Here is a 22577-nt window from a genome sequence, read left to right as displayed (position 1 = left end):
TGAGTCACTTGAGAAAAAGCGCTATATAAATATAATTCACTTCACTTCACTTCACTATCGTATACATAAAAAGGCCACACTTTTCTGGGGCTGAGGTTGCTGAGGTAGTTAAAAAGCTCCTCGGTGGCAAGGCCCCGGGGGTAGATGAGATCCGCCCGGAGTTCCTTAAGGCTCTGGATGCTGTGGGGCTGTCTTGGTTGACAAGACTCTGCAGCATCGCGTGGACATCGGGGGCGGTACCACTGGATTGGCAGACCGGGGTGGTGGTTCCTCTCTTTAAGAAGGGGAACCGGAGGGTGTGTTCTAACTATCGTGGGATCACACTCCTCAGCCTTCCCGGTAAGGTCTATTCAGGTGTACTGGAGAGGAGGCTACGCCGGATAGGCGAACCTCGGATTCAGGAGGAACAGTGTGGTTTTCGTCCTGGTCGTGGAACTGTGGACCAGCTCTATACTCTCGGCAGGGTCCTTGAGGGTGCATGGGAGTTTGCCCAACCAGTCTACATGTGTTTTGTGGACTTGGAGAAGGCATTCGACCGTGTCCCTCGGGAAGTCCTGCGGGGAGTGCTCAGAGAGTATGGGGTATCGGACTGTCTGATTGTGGCGGTCCGCTCCCTGTATGATCAGTGCCAGAGCTTGGTCCGCATTGCCGGTAGTAAGTCGGACACGTTTCCAGTGAGGGTTGGACTCCGCCAAGGCTGCCCTTTGTCACCCATTCTGTTCATAACTTTTATGGACAGAATTTCTAGGCGCAGTCAAGGCGTTGAGGGGATCTGGTTTGGTGGCTGCAGGATTAGGTCTCTGCTTTTTGCAGATGATGTGGTCCTGATGGCTTCATCTGGCCAGGATCTTCAGCTCTCACTGGATCGGTTCGCAGCCGAGTGTGAAGCGACTGGGATGAGAATCAGCACCTCCAAGTCCGAGTCCATGGTTCTCGCCCGGAAAAGGGTGGAGTGCCATCTCCGGGTTGGGGAGGAGATCTTGCCCCAAGTGGAGGAGTTCAAGTACCTCGGAGTCTTGTTCACGAGTGAGGGAAGAGTGGATCGTGAGATCGACAGGCGGATCGGTGCGGCGTCTTCAGTAATGCGGACGCTGTATCGATCCGTTGTGGTGAAGAAGGAGCTGAGCCGGAAGGCAAAGCTCTCAATTTACCGGTCGATCTACGTTCCCATCCTCACCTATGGTCATGAGCTTTGGGTTATGACCGAAAGGACAAGATCACGAGTACAAGCGGCCGAAATGAGTTTCCTCCGCCGGGTGGCGGGGCTCTCCCTTAGAGATAGGGTGAGAAGCTCTGCCATCCGGGGGGAGCTCAAAGTAAAGCCGCTGCTCCTCCACATGGAGAGGAGCCAGATGAGGTGGTTCGGGCATCTGGTCAGGATGCCACCCGAACGCCTCCCTAGGGAGGTGTTTAGGGCACGTCCGACCGGTAGGAGGCCGCGGGGAAGACCCAGGACACGTTGGGAAGACTATGTCTCCCGGCTGGCCTGGGAACGCCTCGGGGTCCCACAGGAAGAGCTGGACGAAGTGGCTGGGGAGAGGGAAGTCTGGGCTTCCCTGCTTAGGCTGCTGCCCCCGCGACCCGACCTCGGATAAGCGGAAGAAGATGGATGGATGGATGGATGGATGGACTTTTGACACCTCTGCTATAGATAATAAAAAATGAAATCTGATAAGTCTATAGATAAAAAGTTTATCATAACGCACAGTGAGCATCTCTGCTTCAGTAAACAATGACGGTGATGATGTCACTTGCTAACTTCAGCCACTTCTCCAAGAGACTCCTTTTCAATACCCCTCGCCAGAGGTGGGTAGTAACGCGCTACATTTACTCCGTTACATCTACTTGAGTAACTTTTGGGATAAATTGTACTTCTAAGAGTAGTTTTAATGCAACATACTTTTACTTGAGTATATTTATAGAGAAGAAACGCTACTTTTACTCCGCTACTTTTATCTACATTCAGCTCGCTACTCGCTACTAATTTTTATCAATCTGTTAATGCACGCTTTGTTTGTTTTGGTCTGTCAGACAGACCTTCAAAGTGCCTGCGTTACTGGTGACGTTTGACTCCGTTCCACCAATCAGATGCAGTCACTGGTGACGTTGGACCAATCAAACAGAGCCAGGGGTCACATGACCTGACTTAAACAAGTGTAAAAACTTATTGGGGTGTTACCATTTAGTGGTCAATTGTACGGAATATGTACTGTACTGTGCAATCTACTAATAAAAGTTTCAATCAATCAATCAAAAGTGTGAAGGAAAAAAGACACTTTTTTATTTCAACCGTACATCCCGTCAAAAGCCTAAAGACTGACTGCACAGTTCCTGTCTTCACAATAAAAGTGCCGCTCCATCGCGCCTGCGCTTTCAAAATAAGAGTCTCCGAATGCCAGCGCAAACAAGCTAGCAAGCTACGGAATTTGCTGCCAATGTATTTCTTGTAAAGTGTGTGAAAACGAATATGGAAGCTGGACAAATAAGATGCCAAAAACCAACCACTTTCATGTGGTATTAGACAGAAAGGAGGAACTTTTTTTCTCCTGCATTTGAAAACGTGGACGTTAAGCACTGCTGTCTGATTCCAATCAATGCAAGTCATCAGAATCAGGTAATACACCAACTTATATTCTTGTCTTCATGAAAGAAAGGAATCTATATGTGTTAAACATGCATGTATATTCATTAAAACACCTTTAACATGTAAACAAAAACGGCAAAATAAATATAAATGATATACTGTATATATCAATGTATGTGTATATATGTATATATATATATATATATATATATATATATATATGATATGTGTGTGTATGTTACTCATCAGTTACTCAGTACTTGAGTAGTTTTTTCACAACATACTTTTTACTTTTACTCAAGTAAATATTTGGGTGACTACTCATTACTTTTACTTGAGTAATAAATCTCTAAAGTAACAGTACTCTTACTTGAGTACAATTTCTGGCTACTCTACCCACCTCTGCCCCTCGCACATGAACACTTCAAAAGGCACATATTCACCCCGTTTGTTGACCTGCAAAGAATGTTTTTGGGGTGGAGGAGTCTGGCCAGGTGCTGGTTAGCTTGAAGCTAACAGCTAGCCTGTCTCCATCCTGGAACGATGGAGATCCAGCAGGAGATAAAAGTAAAGTTTCCATGCACTCATGAAGCAGCATTTTTCAACCACACTAGTGTGCCGTGAGATACAGTCTGGTGTGCAGTGGGAGATTATCTAATTCCACCTATTTGGGTTAAAAAATATATTATTTGCAAAGCAGTAATTATAGTCTGCAAATGATGTGTTGTTGTTGAGTGTCGGTGCTGTCTAGAGCTCACCAGAGTAATCGTGTAATACTCTTCCATATCAGTAGGTGGCAGCCGGTAGCTAATTGCTTTGTCGATGTGGGAAACAGCGGGAGGCAGCGTGCAGGTAAAAAGGTGTCTAATGCTTTAACCAAAAATAAACAAAAGGTGAGTGCCCCTAAGAAAGGGCATTGAAGCTTAGGGAAGGCTATGCAGAACGAAACTAAAACTGAACTGGCTACAAAGTAAACAAAAACAGAATGCTGGACGACAGCAAAGACTTACTGTGGAGCAAAAACAATGTACATCCGAACATGACATGACAATCAACAATGTCCCCACAAAGAAGGATAAAAACTACTGAAATATTCTTGATTGCTAAAACAAAGTAGATGTGGGAAATATCGCTCAAAGGAAGACATGAAACTGCTACAGGAAAATACCCAAAAAAGAGAAAAAGCCACCAAAATAGGAGCGCAAGACAAGAAGTAAAACACTACACACAGGAAAACAGCAAAAAAGTCCAAATAAGTCAAGGTGTGATGTGACAGGTGGTGACAGTACACCTACTTTGAGACAAGAGCTATAGTGATACATGCTTGGTTATGCTTTAAAGTCATATCCAACAATTGCCACAACAACTTTTTACTGTCAACTGAGTTTTGTTTTTGAATGATTTCTGCTGGTGGTGTGCCTCCGCATTTTTTTCAACGCAAAAAATGTGCCTTGGTTTAAAAAAGGTTGAAAAACACTGTCATAAAGACTAAAATAAGTCATCATGTGCCATGTCTCCAGTAGACATGGCACATATTGCTCATATTGCCCATCCAATTTGAAGCTGAAATGGGACACTTGGTGTCAGAATAATTGTATGACAAAACTTTGTGTTTCAATGAGTTCCCGGCGAGCAGACAAAAGCTGTCTTTGATCTTACCAATCAAAAGGCTTGTAAAACTCCACTGTGTAGGATGGGAAGCGACACGAAGGTGTCGGTTTCTTTGATCTATTGTAATCCACAGGAGATCTACGAAACGGAGAGGAAGCAGGCACTTTTTCTTTGAACTGTTTTGTAACCAAAGGCGACGGCTGTTTACGACCCCCGTCCCTTAGAAACAGCTGTTGCCATGTAATCAGGGAAAGTCCAAATAAAAGAGGAGGCGTGCGACCTTTCGTCAGAGCGTGGTGGAAGGCTGTACAAAGAGTACAGCCCAGACGTTTCTCCTCATTGAGCTAAATTGAATTCTGTCTCTGTTTAATTCCTTGCTTCTTGTCTGTTTAATAAATGTTATCGGTGTTTGACTTGGCTTTGCCAACAATTCTGATTGGCCAACATGTCTGTCACTCGGAGAAAACACAAAAACTTCAGCCTCTTGCAGTTATTTAGCGCACTAATCAAGACCTCCATGCAGCCCCCCTCACAGTTGCTTACAACCATTCTTTTTCTGCATCTCCAGCAGCAAATCAGTCACTTCACAAGCAGCGACCCGTTCTCCTCCGGCAATCCCAAATCCAAAGGAGCAGGTAGGAAGCCTCCCCGTCCTCCCGAGTAAGAACTTCCAGGGAGTTTTGGAGCGTTCACGGCACCTTGTCACTTTCAGACCTGTTTGGCGCTTTGGATCCGTTCGGCAGCAGCTCGTTCAGCAGCAGTAACAGCTCGGCCGGCTTTGCGGACTTCAGCCACATGGCCAAGCCCAGGGACCCGTTTGAAGGCCGCGCCGGGTGGCTGCCGGACTACCAGAAGGTAAAGCCCGAGCTCGCAGCTGCGTGGCCACGGCTGACGACCGCCTTTCTGTGCGCCCAGGGGGCCTTCGTGGACGACCCGTTCGGGAGAAAGAACGACACGCCCGCGCTGCCGCCCAAGAAAGGGGTTCCTCCGAGGCCAAAACCCCCGAGTGGTGAGTGTGACAAGTAGCCAGCCTCTGCAACACAGGTGTCAAACTCAAGGCCCGGGTGCCAAATCTGGCCCGCCACATTAATTTATGTGTCCCGTGAAAGCCTGGAAATAGTATGCTTACCGTATTTTCCGCACCATAAGGCGCCCTGGGTTAAAAGCCGCGCCTTCAATGAACGGCATATTTCAAAACTTTGTCCACCTATAAGCCGCCCCGTGTTGTAAGCCGCATCTAACTGCGCTAAAGGAATGTCAAAAAAACAGTCAGATAGGTCAGTCAAACTTTAATAATATATTAAAAACCAGCGTTCTAACAACTCTGTTCACTCCCAAAATGTACGCAAATGTGCAATCACAAACATACGTATATCAACATGGACGGAGCTGCGTGAAAAAAGCCACCCGGCCTCTTCGCGTAAACTTAAACTTACCTTAACCACTCGCTCATCTTTTCTTCATCCATCCCTTCGAGTTAGCTTTTATGATGACGCCGGCTGGAAAGGTCTCTTTTGGCAAGGTCTTCCTTTTGAATATCACCATGGGTGGAAGTTTCTGGCCATTAGCATGGCAAGCTAGAACCACAGTGAAGGATGACTTCTCATTCCCTGTGGTGCGAATATTCACCGTACGTGCTCCCGTTGTATCCACAGTGCGGTTCACAGGAATATCAGTTGCTGTGAAATAGTAATCCGTGTGCGGATGGAGAGATTGCGTCTTTTCATGAACCGGATACCTGTCGCTTAGTAGGAGCCATTTTGTGGTCTTTACAGATGTAAACACACAAAGGAAATGAAACGTACGGTGATATCCGCGCGCTTTTTCTTCTTCTACGCGGGCGGGTGGTTGCTTACAGTAGAAGAAGAAGCGCTTCCTGTTCTATGAAGGTGGGTGCTTACCTTGGCGGTTGCTTGCGTAGAAGAAGAAGCGCTTCCTGTTCTACAGGGAAAAAAGATGGCGGCTGTTTACCGAAGTTGCGAGACCGAAACTTTATGAAAATGAATCTTAATATTTATCCATATATAAAGCGCACCGGGTTAAAAGCCGCACTGTCAGCTTTTGAGTAAATTTGTGGTTTTTAGGTGCGGCTAATAGTGCGGAAAATACGGTAATCTTTTCTTACTAAATATATTTCTTCTTTCCCTTTTGACATTAAAAAGTATGTCCTGCAAAATATCTTTTGAAATTCAATATTATCAAAATATTATATTACGTATTCCAAAAATATTTTTTTGTGTAAAATAAAGATAAATACCGTACTTAAATATCTGCTTGACTTATGATTTCAAAACAAATTATCAATCAATTAAGTAAAATTGACAATAGATTTTACGGTTAAATTTCGCAGACTGAGTTTTTTTTTAACTGTAAAATCAACTTTGCAACTGTTTTTTCCCATATACAGTAAGACACTAAAACATTAAAACAACAAGATTTTACTTAAATATATTTCTTCTTTCCCTTTTGACATTAAAAAGTATGTCCTGCAAAATATCTTTTGAAATTCAATATTATCAAAATATTATATTATGTATTCCAAAAATATTTTTTGTGTAAAATAAAGATAAATACCGTACTTAAATATCTGCTTGACTTATGATTTCAAAACAAATTATCAATCAATTAAGTAAAATTGACAATAGATTTTACGGTTAAAGGGGAACATTATCAGCAGACCTATGTAAGCGTCAATATATACCGTATTTTCCGCACTATAAGGCGCACCTAAAAACCACAAATTTTCTCAAAAGCTGACAGTGCGCCTTATAACCCGGTGCGCTTTATATATGGATTAATATTAAGATTCATTTTCATAAAGTTTCGGTCTCGCAACTACGGTAAACAGCCGCCATCTTTTTTCCCCGTAGAACAGGAAGCGCTTCTTCTTCTACGCAAGCAACCGCCAAGGTAAGCACCCGCCCCCATAGAAGAGGAAGCGCTTCTTCTTCTACTGTAAGCAACCACCCGCCCCCGTAGAAGAAGAAGAAGCGCGCGGATATTACGTTTCATTTCCTTTGTGTGTTTACATCTGTAAAGACCACAAAATGGCTCCTACTAAGCGACAGGTTTCCGGTTCATGAAAAGACGCAATCTCTCCATCCGCACACGGACTACTATTTCACAGCAACTTCCTAAAGACTTTCAAGAAAAGCTGGCTACTTTCCGTGCATATTGTAAAAACAAGATAGCTGAAAAAAAGATCCGGCCAGAGAACATTATCAACATGGACGAGGTTCCACTGACTTTTGATATTCCTGTGAACCGCACTGTGGATACAACGGGAGCACGTACGGTGAATATTCGCACCACAGGGAATGAGAAGTCATCCTTCACTGTGGTTCTAGCTTGCCATGCTAATGGCCAGAAACTTCCACCCATGGTGATATTCAAAAGGAAGACCTTGCCAAAAGAGACCTTTCCAGCCGGCGTCATCATAAAAGCTAACTCGAAGGGATGGATGAAGAAAAGATGAGCGAGTGGTTAAGGTAAGTTTACGCGAAGAGGCCGGGTGGCTTTTTTCACGCAGCTCCGTCCATGTTGATATACGACTCCATGCGCGCCCACATCACGCTGGTTTTTAATATATTATTAAAGTTTGACTGACCTATCTGACTGTTTTTTTGACATTCCTTTAGCGCAGTTAGATGCGGCTTACAACACGGGGCGGCTTATAGGTGGACAAAGTTTTGAAATATGCCGTTCATTGAAGGCGCGGCTTATAACCCAGGGCGCCTTATGGTGCGGAAAATACGGTACCTTGATGTTGCAGAAAAAAGACCATATATTTTTTTAAGCGATTTCCGAACTCTAAATGGGTGAATTTTGGCGAATTAAACGCCTTTCTAATATTCGCTCTCGGACATGACGTCACATCGGGAAGCAATCCGCCATTTTCTCAAACACCGAGTCAAATCGGCTCTGTTATTTTCCGTTTTTTTCGACTGTTTTCCGTACCTTGGAGACATCATGCCTCGTCGGTGTGTTGTCGGAGGGTGTAACAACACCAACAGGGACGGATTCAAGTTGCACCAGTGGCCCAAAGATGCCAAAGTAGGCAAGAAATTGGACGTTTGTTCCGCACACTTTACCGACGAAAGCTATGCTACGACAGAGATGGCAAGAATGTGTGGATATCCTGCGACACTCAAAGCAGATGCATTTCCAACCATAAAGTCAAAGAAATCTGCCGCCAGACCCCCATTGAATCTGCCGGAGTGTGTGAGCAATTCAGGGACAAAGGACCTCGCTAGCACGGCAAGCAATGGCGGCAGTTTGTTCCCGCAGACGAGCGAGCTAAAACCCTAGCTTCCCTGGCCTGCTGACATCAACTCCAAAACTGGACATATCAGCTTTCAGGAAAAGAGCGCGGATGAGGGTATGTCTACAGAATATATTAATTTATGAAAATTGGGCTGTCTGCACTCTCAAAGTGCATGTTGTTGCCAAATGTATTTCATATGCTGTAAACCTAGTTCATAGTTGTTAGTTTCCTTTAATGCCAAACAAACACATACCAATCGTTGGTTAGAAGGCGATCGCCCAATTCGTCCTCGTTTTCTCTCGTGTCGTTTTCCTCGGTTTCGCTTGCATACGGTTCAAACCGATATGGCTCAATAGCTTCAGTTTCTTCTTCAATTTGGTTTTGGCTACCTGCCTCCACACTACAACCATCCGTTTCAATACATGCGTAATCTGTTGAATCGCTTAAGCCGCTGAAATCCGAGTCTGAATCCGAGCTAATGTCGCTATAGCTTGCTGTTCTTTCCGCCATGTTTGTTTGTGTTGGCTTCAATATGTGACGTCACAGGAAAATGGACGGGTGGTTAAAATCAAGCTTTTTTTAGGGATATTGCATGATGGGTAAAATTTTGAAAAAAAACTTCGAAAAATATAATAAGCCACTGGGAACTGATTTTTAATGGTTTTAACCCTTCTGAAATTGTGATAATGTTCCCCTTTAAATTTCGCGGACTGAGTTTTTTTTTTTTTTACTGTAAAATCAACTTTGCTACTGTTTTTTTCCCATATACAGTAAGACACTAAAACATTAAAACAACAAGATTTTACGGTTTAAAAACAAACAAACTGGCAGATATGTTGCTTGAATTTTACCACTAAAAACAGTGGTATTGTTTCTCCATTCCATTCTATTTTTTTACATTTGTTTATATCCTGTAAAAAAAACAACACTGCTTTTACTGTAAAATTCTGGTGACTGAACTGCCAGTTTTTAAAGTGAAATTTAAATATTTTTTTGCAGCTTATGTAAAAAAATATATTGTTAATGTATTTTATATATATATATATATATTACCTATTATTAAACGCGGCCCTCTGGGGGCGAGCATAACTGCAATGTGGCCCTCAATGAAAACCAGTTTGACACCCCTGCTCTGCGACATGAGTCTCTTTCACACAGAGATCCTGCAGAATTGCCACATGGCAGGAAATGTACTGGCATGTGGCCAGTACATTAAGAATGTAATTAAGCTCCATTTTGCCTTAATTGTGTGTGCTTTCACACAGCCACACGACATTCCACAGTCAGACACTTCATGCGTGATTAGCAACCACTGCAGAGATCATCAGGTCTCAATCAACATGATTGTTTATTTACTAAAAATATGTGTGTCTGTTCATTTATCTACGTCAGAGACATGGTATATTTATAGGCACCTCACTATTCGAATCGATTCGATTCCATGTCCAAAACAATTTTCTATAATATATTATGTGATATATAAATCATAATAAAACCTTTTAAAAGTAGGATACAGATTAAAAAAGCTCCTCTTGGCTGCTGATGTACGACTTATAGTACAGGAAAAAAGTATTTTGTCATATTTGGACGATTACAATCCGAGCACTGTTAGTTCCGAACGGCCTTCCATGCTCTTAAAGTGGATGTGAAATAGGTGCCTGGGCTCAGTATCAATTGGTAAAGGCTCAATTAAAGGCTGTAACCGTGCTGAAGGTTGGAACAATGCCAGGGCACTTTGTGTTGTAACACTTGATGATGTGTGGTTTCCTTCCTCTCACGTGTGTGAGTGCTTCACTGCGCTCTTCTACCTGCTACATTTCATGTCCCACAGTGTGCCATGGCGGCCTGCGAGTAGCAGCAGGTGGCACATTTGATTTGATATATTTTTATTTCAAATATGCAAAAAAAAAACAAGACATGACCTCAACTTGATGTCATGCTGAGCTGCTCTCTGCAACTGTTGCTGAGAGCTCGCATCACTCCCCTCTGATGTTGCAGAACAGGGTGTGGCGCATGACTGTGGTTTCTCATCTGTGTTTGTTTGTGCGCTTTGCAAAAGAGGGGAAAAAAATGAATTGCCAGCCGTTTTGTGCGACCGGTCGTGCGGTTTAGCACCTTTACCAGTAAAACATCCTGTCGGCTCCCACGGTGCTTTGGCAGAACTAGTTGACCTCCCCATGCTTTAGTTAACACTCGCCACCATCAACAAGCGGTTCGGCGATGGTGGTCCTCAAAAAAGACACACCCCAAAATCACTCCGGACTTAAAAATGAGGACATGAGAATAAGATCTTCATGTTTCAGCTCATCACGCAGACGTCATGATGCCAACAATACAGCAGGGACCGTCCAAAGTGGCTCTTATTTCCTGAAATATATAGATGGCATCAACTTCAGATTGTTTTCTTTGTCTTATTTTGGCCAAAAATAGAACAAACACATTCTGAAAATATTACGATAGACTTATCAGATTTCATTTTTTATTATCTATAGCAGGGGTGTCAAAAGTGCGGCCCACGGCTAATGTTTTGAAGGCCCACGGCACATTCTAAAAAAATACTATTCAAATAAACAAAAACATAACAAAAGTGAAATAAAAAAAGCTTAAAGGTTAAATGTAATTTAGAAAAAGTTGCAATGTTGACTAATAAAACAAAGCTCTTTTTTTTTTACTTTAAAACTCTCATTGCTCAATACATAATATTAAATCAAAATCAATGTTATTATGAATTATTGACCTATCCAAAGTTCCCATTACTTCACATCAAATATTTTTTGTTGAAGATCTTGCATATTTTGTGTGTTTGCCATAAAAAAAACATAGTTTTCTTTGACAAAAAGGGCAGAAAACAAACAAACAAAAAAACTACGTAAAAAAAATTTAGAATTGAGGGATGGATGTGAAGTTGATGTAGACTCTAGAGAAACGTCTGGGCTGTACTCTTGAACAGTCTTCCACCACGCTCTGACGAAAGGTCGCACGCCTCCTCTTTTATTTGGACTTTCCCTGATTACATGGCAACAGCTGTTTCTAAGGGACGGGGGTCGTAAACAGCCGTCGCCTTTGGTTACAAAACAGTTCAAAGGAAAAGTGCCTGGAGGGGAGTCATGCCCTGCTTCCTCTCCGCTTTGTAGATCTCGGTTCAAGACAAAAGCTTAAAGGTGAAATGTCATTTCAAAAAAAGTTGCAATGTTGACTAATAAAACAAAACTGTTTTTTTCCTTTAAAACTGTCATTGCTCAAAACATAATATTGAATCAATATTTTTATGAATTATTGACCTATCCAAGGTTCCCATTACTTCACATCAAATATTACACGAAGAAAAATATTTGTTGTGGAAGATCTTGCATATTTTGTGTGTTTGCCATAAAAAAACATAATTTTCTTTGACAAAAAGGTCAGAAAACAAACAAACAAAAAAACTATGTAAAAAAAAAAATCAATAATTAGAATTGAGGGAGTCATGCCCTGCTTCCTCTCCGCTTTGTAGGTCTCGGGTCAAGACAAAAGCTTAAAGGTAAAATGTCATTTAGAAAAAGTTGCAATGTTGACTAATAAAACAAAGCTCTTTTTTTTTTTTTTACTTTAAAACTCTCATTGCTCAATACATAATATTAAATCAAAATCAACGTTATTATGAATTATTGACCTATCCAAGGTTCCCATTACTTCACATCAAATATTACACTTTCACAAATATTTGTTGTGGAAGATCTTGCATATTTTGTGTGTTTGCCATAAAAAAAACATTGTTTTCTTTGACAAAAAGGGCAGAAAACAAACAAACAAAAAAACTACGTAAAAAAAAAATCAATAATTAGAATTGAGGGAGTCATGCCCTGCTTCCTCTCCGCTTTGTAGGTCTCGGGTCAAGACAAAAGCTTAAAGGTAAAATGTCATTTAGAAAAAGTTGCAATGTTGACTAATAAAGCAAAGCTCTTTTTTTTTTTACTTTAAAACTCTCATTGCTCAATACATAATATTAAATCAAAATCAATGTTATTATGAATTATTGACCTATCCAAGGTTCCCATTACTTCACATCAAATATTACACTAAGAAAAATATTTTTTTGTGGAAGATCTTGCATATTTTGTGTGTTTGCCATAAAAAAAACATAGTTTTCTTTGACAAAAAGGACAGAAAACAAACAAACAAAAAAACTACGTAAAAAAAAAATCAATAATTAGAATTGAGGGAGTCATGCCCTGCTTCCTCTCCGCTTTGTAGGTCTCGGGTCAAGACAAAAGCTTAAAGGTAAAATGTCATTTAGGAAAAGTTGCAATGTTGACTCATAAAACAAAGCTCTTTTTTTTTTACTTTAAAACTCTCATTGCTCAATACATAATATTAAATCAAAATCAATGTTATTATGAATTATTGACCTATCCAAGGTTCCCATTACTTCACATCAAATATTACACTTTCACAAATATTTGTTGTGGAAGATCTTGCATATTTTGTGTGTTTGCCATAAAAAAACATTGTTTTCTTTGACAAAAAGGGCAGAAAACAAACAAACAAAAAAACTATGTAAAAAAAAAAAAATCAATAATTAGAATTGAGGGAGTCATGCCCTGCTTCCTCTCCGCTTTGTAGGTCTCGGGTCAAGACAAAAGCTTAAAGGTAAAATGTCATTTAGAAAAAGTTGCAATGTTGACTAATAAAACAAAGCTCTTTTTTTTACTTTAAAACTCTCATTGCTCAATACATAATATTAAATCAAAATCAATGTTATTATGAATTATTGACCTATCCAAGGTTCCCATTACTTCACATCAAATATTACACTTTGACAAATATTTGTTGTGGAAGATCTTGCATATTTTGTGTGTTTGCCATAAAAAAACATAATTTTCTTTGACAAAAAGGTCAGAAAACAAACAAACAAAAAAACTATGTAAAAAAAATAATCAATAATTAGAATTGAGGAAGTCATGCCCTGCTTCCTCTCCGCTTTGTAGGTCTCGGGTCAAGACAAAAGCTTAAAGGTAAAATGTCATTTAGAAAAAGTTGCAATGTTGACTAATAAAACAAAGCTCTTTTTTTTTTTTACTTTAAAACTCTCATTGCTCAATACATAATATTAAATCAAAATCAATGTTATTATGAATTATTGACCTATCCAAGGTTCCCATTACTTCACATCAAATATTACACTTTCACAAATATTTGTTGTGGAAGATCTTGCATATTTTGTGTGTTTGCCATAAAAAAAACATTGTTTTCTTTGACAAAAAGGGCAGAAAACAAACAAACAAAAAAACTACGTAAAAAAAAAATCAATAATTAGAATTGAGGGAGTCATGCCCTGCTTCCTCTCCGCTTTGTAGGTCTCGGGTCAAGACAAAAGCTTAAAGGTAAAATGTCATTTAGAAAAAGTTGCAATGTTGACTAATAAAGCAAAGCTCTTTTTTTTTTTACTTTAAAACTCTCATTGCTCAATACATAATATTAAATCAAAATCAATGTTATTATGAATTATTGACCTATCCAAGGTTCCCATTACTTCACATCAAATATTACACTAAGAAAAATATTTTTTTGTGGAAGATCTTGCATATTTTGTGTGTTTGCCATAAAAAAAACATAGTTTTCTTTGACAAAAAGGACAGAAAACAAACAAACAAAAAAACTACGTAAAAAAAAAATCAATAATTAGAATTGAGGGAGTCATGCCCTGCTTCCTCTCCGCTTTGTAGGTCTCGGGTCAAGACAAACGCTTAAAGGTAAAATGTCATTTAGGAAAAGTTGCAATGTTGACTCATAAAACAAAGCTCTTTTTTTTTTACTTTAAAACTCTCATTGCTCAATACATAATATTAAATCAAAATCAATGTTATTATGAATTATTGACCTATCCAAGGTTCCCATTACTTCACATCAAATATTACACAAATATTTGTTGTGGAAGATCTTGCATATTTTGTGTGTTTGCCATAAAAAAAACATAGTTTTCTTTGACAAAAAGGGCAGAAAACAAACAAACAAAAAAACTATATAAAAAAAAAAATCAATAATTAGAATTGAGGGAGTCATGCCCTGCTTCCTCTCCGCTTTGTAGGTCTCGGGTCAAGACAAAAGCTTAAAGGTAAAATGTCATTTAGAAAAAGTTGCCATGTTGACTAATAAAACAAAGCTCTTTTTTTACTTTAAAACTTTCATCGCTCAATACATAATATTAAATCAAAATCAATGTTATTATGAATTATTGACCTATCCAAGGTTCCCATTACTTCACATCAAATATTACACTAAGAAAAATATTTTTTGTGGAAGATCTTGCATATTTTGTGTGTTTGCCATAAAAAAACATAGTTTTCTTTGACAAAAAGGTCAGAAAACAAACAAACAAAAAAACTATGTAAAAAAAAAAATCAATAATTAGAATTGAGGGAGTCATGCCCTGCTTCCTCTCCGCTTTGTAGGTCTCGGGTCAAGACAAAAGCTTAAAGGTAAAATGTCATTTAGAAAAAGTTGCCATGTTGACTAATAAAACAAAGCTCTTTTTTTTTTTTTACTTTAAAACTCTCATTGCTCAATACATAATATTAAATCAAAATCAATGTTATTATGAATTATTGACCTATCCAAGGTTCCCATTACTTCACATCAAATATTACACTTTGACAAATATTTTTTGTGGAAGATCTTGCATATTTTGTGTGTTTGCCATAAAAAAACATAGTTTTCTTTGACAAAAAGGGCAGAAAACAAACAAACAAAAAAACTATGTAAAAAAAAAATAAATCAATAATTACAATTGAGGGAGTCATGCCCTGCTTCCTCTCCGCTTTGTAGGTCTCGGGTCAAGACAAAAGCTTAAAGGTAAAATGTCATTTAGAAAAAGTTGCAATGTTGACTAATAAAACAAAGCTCTTTTTTTTATTTTAAAACTCTCATTGCTCAATACATAATATTAAATCAAAATCAATGTTATTATGAATTATTGACCTATCCAAGGTTCCCATTACTTCACATCAAATATTACACAAATATTTGTTGTGGAAGATCTTGCATATTTTGTGTGTTTGCCATAAAAAAAACATAGTTTTCTTTGACAAAAAGGTCAGAAAACAAACAAACAAAAAAACTATGTAAAAAAAAAAATCAATAATTAGAATTGAGGGAGTCATGCCCTGCTTCCTCTCCGCTTTGTAGGTCTCGGGTCAAGACAAAAGCTTAAAGGTAAAATGTCATTTAGAAAAAGTTGCCATGTTGACTAATAAAACAAAGCTCTTTTTTTTTTTTACTTTAAAACTCTCATTGCTCAATACATAATATTAAATCAAAATCAATGTTATTATGAATTATTGACCTATCCAAGGTTCCCATTACTTCACATCAAATATTACACTTTGACAAATATTTTTTGTGGAAGATCTTGCATATTTTGTGTGTTTGCCATAAAAAAACATAGTTTTCTTTGACAAAAAGGGCAGAAAACAAACAAACAAAAAAACTATGTAAAAAAAAATAAATCAATAATTACAATTGAGGGAGTCATGCCCTGCTTCCTCTCCGCTTTGTAGGTCTCGGGTCAAGACAAAAGCTTAAAGGTAAAATGTCATTTAGAAAAAGTTGCAATGTTGACTAATAAAACAAAGCTCTTTTTTTTATTTTAAAACTCTCATTGCTCAATACATAATATTAAATCAAAATCAATGTTATTATGAATTATTGACCTATCCAAGGTTCCCATTACTTCACATCAAATATTACACGAAGAAAAATATTTGTTGTGGAAGATCTTGCATATTTTGTGTGTTTGCCATAAAAAAACATAGTTTTCTTTGACAAAAAGGGCAGAAAACAAACAAACAAAAAAACTACGTAAAAAAAAAATCAATAATTAGAATTGAGGGAGTCATGCCCTGCTTCCTCTCCGCTTTGTAGGTCTCGGGTCAAGACAAAAGCTTAAAGGTAAAATGTCATTTAGAAAAAGTTGCCATGTTGACTAATAAAACAAAGCTCTTTTTTTTTTTACTTTAAAACTCTCATTGCTCAATACATAATATTAAATCAAAATCAATGTTATTATGAATTATTGACCTATCCAAGGTTCCCATTACTTCACATCAAATATTACACTAAGAAAAATATTTTTTTGTGGAAGATCTTGCATATTTTGTGTGTTTGCCATAAAAAAACATAGTTTTCTTTGACAAAAAGGGCAGAAAAGAAACAAACAAAAAAACTACGTAAAAAAAAATCAATAATTAGAATTGAGGGAGTCATGCCCTGCTTCCTCTCCGCTTTGTAGGTCTCGGGTCAAGACAAAAGCTTAAAGGTAAAATGTCATTTAGAAAAAGTTGCAATGTTGACTAATAAAACAAAGCTCTTTTTTTTTTTTACTTTAAAACTCTCATTGCTCAATACATAATATTAAATCAAAATCAATGTTATTATGAATTATTGACCTATCCAAGGTTCCCATTACTTCACATCAAATATTACACTAAGAAAAATATTTTTTGTGGAAGATCTTGCATATTTTGTGTGTTTGCCATAAAAAAACATAGTTTTCTTTGACAAAAAGGGCAGAAAACAAACAAACAAAAAAACTTTGTAAAAAAAAAATCAATAATTAGAATTGAGGGAGTCATGCCCTGCTTCCTCTCCGCTTTGTAGGTCTCGGGTCAAGACAAAAGCTTAAAGGTAAAATGTCATTTAGAAAAAGTTGCCATGTTGACTAATAAAACAAAGCTCTTTTTTTACTTTAAAACTCTCATTGCTCAATACATAATTTTAAATCAAAATCAATGTTATTATGAATTATTGACCTATCCAAGGTTCCCATTACTTCACATCAAATATTACACTAAGAAAAATATTTGTTGTGGAAGATCTTGCATATTTTGTGTGTTTGCCATAAAAAAAACATAGTTTTCTTTGACAAAAAGGGCAGAAAACAAACAAACAAAAAAACTATGTAAAAAAAAAAAAATCAATAATTAGAATTGAGGGAGTCATGCCCTGCTTCCTCTCCGCTTTGTAGGTCTCGGGTCAAGACAAAAGCTTAAAGGTAAAATGTCATTTAGAAAAAGTTGCAATGTTGACTAATAAAACAAAGCTCTTTTTTTTTTACTTTAAAACTCTCATTGCTCAATACATAATATTAAATCAAAATCAATGTTATTATGAATTATTGACCTATCCAAGGTTCCCATTACTTCACATCAAATATTACACTTTGAAAAATATTTGTTGTGGAAGATCTTGCATATTTTGTGTGTTTGCCATAAATAAACATAGTTTTCTTTGACAAAAAGGGCAGAAAACAAACAAACAAAAAAACTTTGTAAAAAAAAAATCAATAATTAGAATTGAGGGAGTCATGCCCTGCTTCCTCTCCGCTTTGTAGGTCTCGGGTCAAGACAAAAGCTTAAAGGTAAAATGTCATTTAGAAAAAGTTGCAATGTTGACTAATAAAACAAAGCTCTTTTTTTTACTGTAAAACTCTCATTGCTCAATACATAATATTAAATCAGAATCAATGTTATTATGAATTATTGACCTATCCAAGGTTCCCATTACTTCACATCAAATATTACACTAAGAAAAATATTTTTTTGTGGAAGATCTTGCATATTTTGTGTGTTTGCCATAAAAAAAACATAGTTTTCTTTGACAAAAAGGGCAGAAAACAAACAAACAAAAAAACTATGTAAAAAAAAAATAAACAATTAGAATTGAGGGAGTCATGCCCTGCTTCCTCTCCGCTTTGTAGGTCTCGGGTCAAGACAAAAGCTTAAAGGTAAAATGTCATTTAGAAAAAGTTGCAATGTTGACTAATAAAACAAAGCTCTTTTTTTTTTACTTTAAAACTCTCATTGCTCAATACATAATATTAAATCAAAATCAATGTTATTATGAATTATTGACCTATCCAAGGTTCCCATTACTTCACATCAAATATTACACTTTGACAAATATTTGTTGTGGAAGATCTTGCATATTTTGTGTGTTTGCCATAAAAAAAACATAGTTTTCTTTGACAAAAAGGGCAGAAAACAAACAAACAAAAAAACTATGTAAAAAAAAAAAATCAATAATTAGAATTGAGGGAGTCATGCCCTGCTTCCTCTCCGCTTTGTAGGTCTCGGGTCAAGACAAAAACTTAAAGGTAAAATGTCATTTAGAAAAAGTTGCAATGTTGACTAATAAAACAAAGCGCTTTTTTTTTTTTACTTTAAAACTCTCATTGCTCAATACATAATATTAAATCAAAATCAATGTTATTATGAATTATTGACCTATCCAAGGTTCCCATTACTTCACATCAAATATTACACTAAGAAAAATATTTTTTGTGGAAGATCTTGCATATTTTGTGTGTTTGCCATAAATAAACATAGTTTTCTTTGACAAAAAGGGCAGAAAACAAACAAACAAAAAAACTTTGTAAAAAAAAAATCAATAATTAGAATTGAGGGAGTCATGCCCTGCTTCCTCTCCGCTTTGTAGGTCTCGGGTCAAGACAAAAGCTTAAAGGTAAAATGTCATTTAGAAAAAGTTGCAATGTTGACTAATAAAACAAAGCTCTTTTTTTTTTTACTTTAAAACTCTCATTGCTCAATACATAATATTAAATCAAAATCAATGTTATTATGAATTATTGACCTATCCAAGGTTCCCATTACTTCACATCAAATATTACACTTTGACAAATATTTGTTGTGGAAGATCTTGCATATTTTGTGTGTTTGCCATAAAAAAAACATAGTTTTCTTTGACAAAAAGGGCAGAAAACAAACAAACAAAAAAACTATGTAAAAAAAAAAAATCAATAATTAGAATTGAGGGAGTCATGCCCTGCTTCCTCTCCGCTTTGTAGGTCTCGGGTCAAGACAAAAACTTAAAGGTAAAATGTCATTTAGAAAAAGTTGCAATGTTGACTAATAAAACAAAGCGCTTTTTTTTTTTTTACTTTAAAACTCTCATTGCTCAATACATAATATTAAATCAAAATCAATGTTATTATGAATTATTGACCTATCCAAGGTTCCCATTACTTCACATCAAATATTACACTAAGAAAAATATTTTTTGTGGAAGATCTTGCATATTTTGTGTGTTTGCCATAAATAAACATAGTTTTCTTTGACAAAAAGGGCAGAAAACAAACAAACAAAAAAACTTTGTAAAAAAAAAATCAATAATTAGAATTGAGGGAGTCATGCCCTGCTTCCTCTCCGCTTTGTAGGTCTCGGGTCAAGACAAAAGCTTAAAGGTAAAATGTCATTTAGAAAAAGTTGCAATGTTGACTAATAAAACAAAGCTCTTTTTTTTTTTACTTTAAAACTCTCATTGCTCAATACATAATATTAAATCAAAATCAATGTTATTATGAATTATTGACCTATCCAAGGTTCCCATTACTTCACATCAAATATTACACTAAGAAAAATATTTGTTGTGGAAGATCTTGCATATTTTGTGTGTTTGCCATAAAAAAACATAGTTTTCTTTGACAAAAAGGGCAGAAAACAAACAAACAAAAAAACTATGTAAAAAAAAAAAATCAATAATTAGAATTGAGGGAGTCATGCCCTGCTTCCTCTCCGCTTTGTAAGTCTCGGGTCAAGACAAAAGCTTAAAGGTAAAATGTCATTTAGAAAAAGTTGCAATGTTGACTAATAAAACAAAGCTCTTTTTTTTTTACTTTAAAACTCTCATTGCTCAATACATAATATTAAATCAAAATCAATGTTATTATGAATTATTGACCTATCCAAGGTTCCCATTACTTCACATCAAATATTACACTAAGAAAAATATTTTTTGTGGAAGATCTTGCATATTTTGTGTGTTTGCCATAAAAAAACATAGTTTTCTTTGACAAAAAGGGCAGAAAACAAACAAACAAAAAAACTACTTAAAAAAAAAATCAATAATTATTATTGAGGGAGTCATGCCCTGCTTCCTCTCCGCTTTGTAGGTCTCGGGTCAAGACAAAAGCTTAAAGGTAAAATGTCATTTAGAAAAAGTTGCAATGTTGACTAATAAAACAAAGCTCTTTTTTTTTTTACTTTAAAACTCTCATTGCTCAATACATAATATTAAATCAAAATCAATGTTATTATGAATTATTGACCTATCCAAGGTTCCCATTACTTCACATCAAATATTACACTAAGAAAAATATTTGTTGTGGAAGATCTTGCATATTTTGTGTGTTTGCCATAAAAAAACATTGTTTTCTTTGACAAAAAGGGCAGAAAACAAACAAACAAAAAAACTACTTAAAAAAAAAATCAATAATTAGAATTGAGGGAGTCATGCCCTGCTTCCTCTCCGCTTTGTAGGTCTCGGGTCAAGACAAAAGCTTAAAGGTAAAATGTCATTTAGAAAAAGTTGCAATGTTGACTAATAAAGCAAAGCTCTTTTTTTTTTTACTTTAAAACTCTCATTGCTCAATACATAATATTAAATCAAAATCAATGTTATTATGAATTATTGACCTATCCAAGGTTCCCATTACTTCACATCAAATATTACACTAAGAAAAATATTTTTTTGTGGAAGATCTTGCATATTTTGTGTGTTTGCCATAAAAAAAACATAGTTTTCTTTGACAAAAAGGACAGAAAACAAACAAACAAAAAAACTACGTAAAAAAAAAATCAATAATTAGAATTGAGGGAGTCATGCCCTGCTTCCTCTCCGCTTTGTAGGTCTCGGGTCAAGACAAAAGCTTAAAGGTAAAATGTCATTTAGGAAAAGTTGCAATGTTGACTCATAAAACAAAGCTCTTTTTTTTTTACTTTAAAACTCTCATTGCTCAATACATAATATTAAATCAAAATCAATGTTATTATGAATTATTGACCTATCCAAGGTTCCCATTACTTCACATCAAATATTACACTTTCACAAATATTTGTTGTGGAAGATCTTGCATATTTTGTGTGTTTGCCATAAAAAAACATTGTTTTCTTTGACAAAAAGGGCAGAAAACAAACAAACAAAAAAACTATGTAAAAAAAAAAAAATCAATAATTAGAATTGAGGGAGTCATGCCCTGCTTCCTCTCCGCTTTGTAGGTCTCGGGTCAAGACAAAAGCTTAAAGGTAAAATGTCATTTAGAAAAAGTTGCAATGTTGACTAATAAAACAAAGCTCTTTTTTTTACTTTAAAACTCTCATTGCTCAATACATAATATTAAATCAAAATCAATGTTATTATGAATTATTGACCTATCCAAGGTTCCCATTACTTCACATCAAATATTACACTTTGACAAATATTTGTTGTGGAAGATCTTGCATATTTTGTGTGTTTGCCATAAAAAAACATAATTTTCTTTGACAAAAAGGTCAGAAAACAAACAAACAAAAAAACTATGTAAAAAAAATAATCAATAATTAGAATTGAGGAAGTCATGCCCTGCTTCCTCTCCGCTTTGTAGGTCTCGGGTCAAGACAAAAGCTTAAAGGTAAAATGTCATTTAGAAAAAGTTGCAATGTTGACTAATAAAACAAAGCTCTTTTTTTTTTTTACTTTAAAACTCTCATTGCTCAATACATAATATTAAATCAAAATCAATGTTATTATGAATTATTGACCTATCCAAGGTTCCCATTACTTCACATCAAATATTACACTTTCACAAATATTTGTTGTGGAAGATCTTGCATATTTTGTGTGTTTGCCATAAAAAAAACATTGTTTTCTTTGACAAAAAGGGCAGAAAACAAACAAACAAAAAAACTACGTAAAAAAAAAATCAATAATTAGAATTGAGGGAGTCATGCCCTGCTTCCTCTCCGCTTTGTAGGTCTCGGGTCAAGACAAAAGCTTAAAGGTAAAATGTCATTTAGAAAAAGTTGCAATGTTGACTAATAAAGCAAAGCTCTTTTTTTTTTTACTTTAAAACTCTCATTGCTCAATACATAATATTAAATCAAAATCAATGTTATTATGAATTATTGACCTATCCAAGGTTCCCATTACTTCACATCAAATATTACACTAAGAAAAATATTTTTTTGTGGAAGATCTTGCATATTTTGTGTGTTTGCCATAAAAAAAACATAGTTTTCTTTGACAAAAAGGACAGAAAACAAACAAACAAAAAAACTACGTAAAAAAAAAATCAATAATTAGAATTGA

The 22577-nt window shown here is 36.3% G+C and overlaps 1 protein-coding gene across 3 annotated transcripts in view; it reads left to right on the top strand.

Moving 5' to 3' along the window:
• eps15l1a (epidermal growth factor receptor pathway substrate 15-like 1a) overlaps window positions 1-22577 on the top strand; it is a 126394-nt gene that overhangs the window by 79734 nt on the left and 24083 nt on the right. For all 3 annotated transcript variants that reach the window (XM_061978441.1, XM_061978442.1, XM_061978438.1), the window contains 3 exons: window positions 4764-4830; window positions 4908-5050; window positions 5111-5204. In XM_061978441.1, coding sequence (XP_061834425.1) covers window positions 4764-4830; window positions 4908-5050; window positions 5111-5204 — 304 coding nt within the window. The remainder of the gene's footprint in view (window positions 1-4763; window positions 4831-4907; window positions 5051-5110; window positions 5205-22577) is intronic.

The sequence above is a fragment of the Nerophis lumbriciformis genome, linkage group LG18 (genome assembly GCF_033978685.3).
Source record: "Nerophis lumbriciformis linkage group LG18, RoL_Nlum_v2.1, whole genome shotgun sequence".
In the NCBI taxonomy this organism is placed as follows: domain Eukaryota; kingdom Metazoa; phylum Chordata; class Actinopteri; order Syngnathiformes; family Syngnathidae; genus Nerophis; species Nerophis lumbriciformis.
The sequence above is the reverse complement of the archived record's forward strand: the minus strand, read 5'-3'. Positions and strand labels throughout refer to the sequence as shown.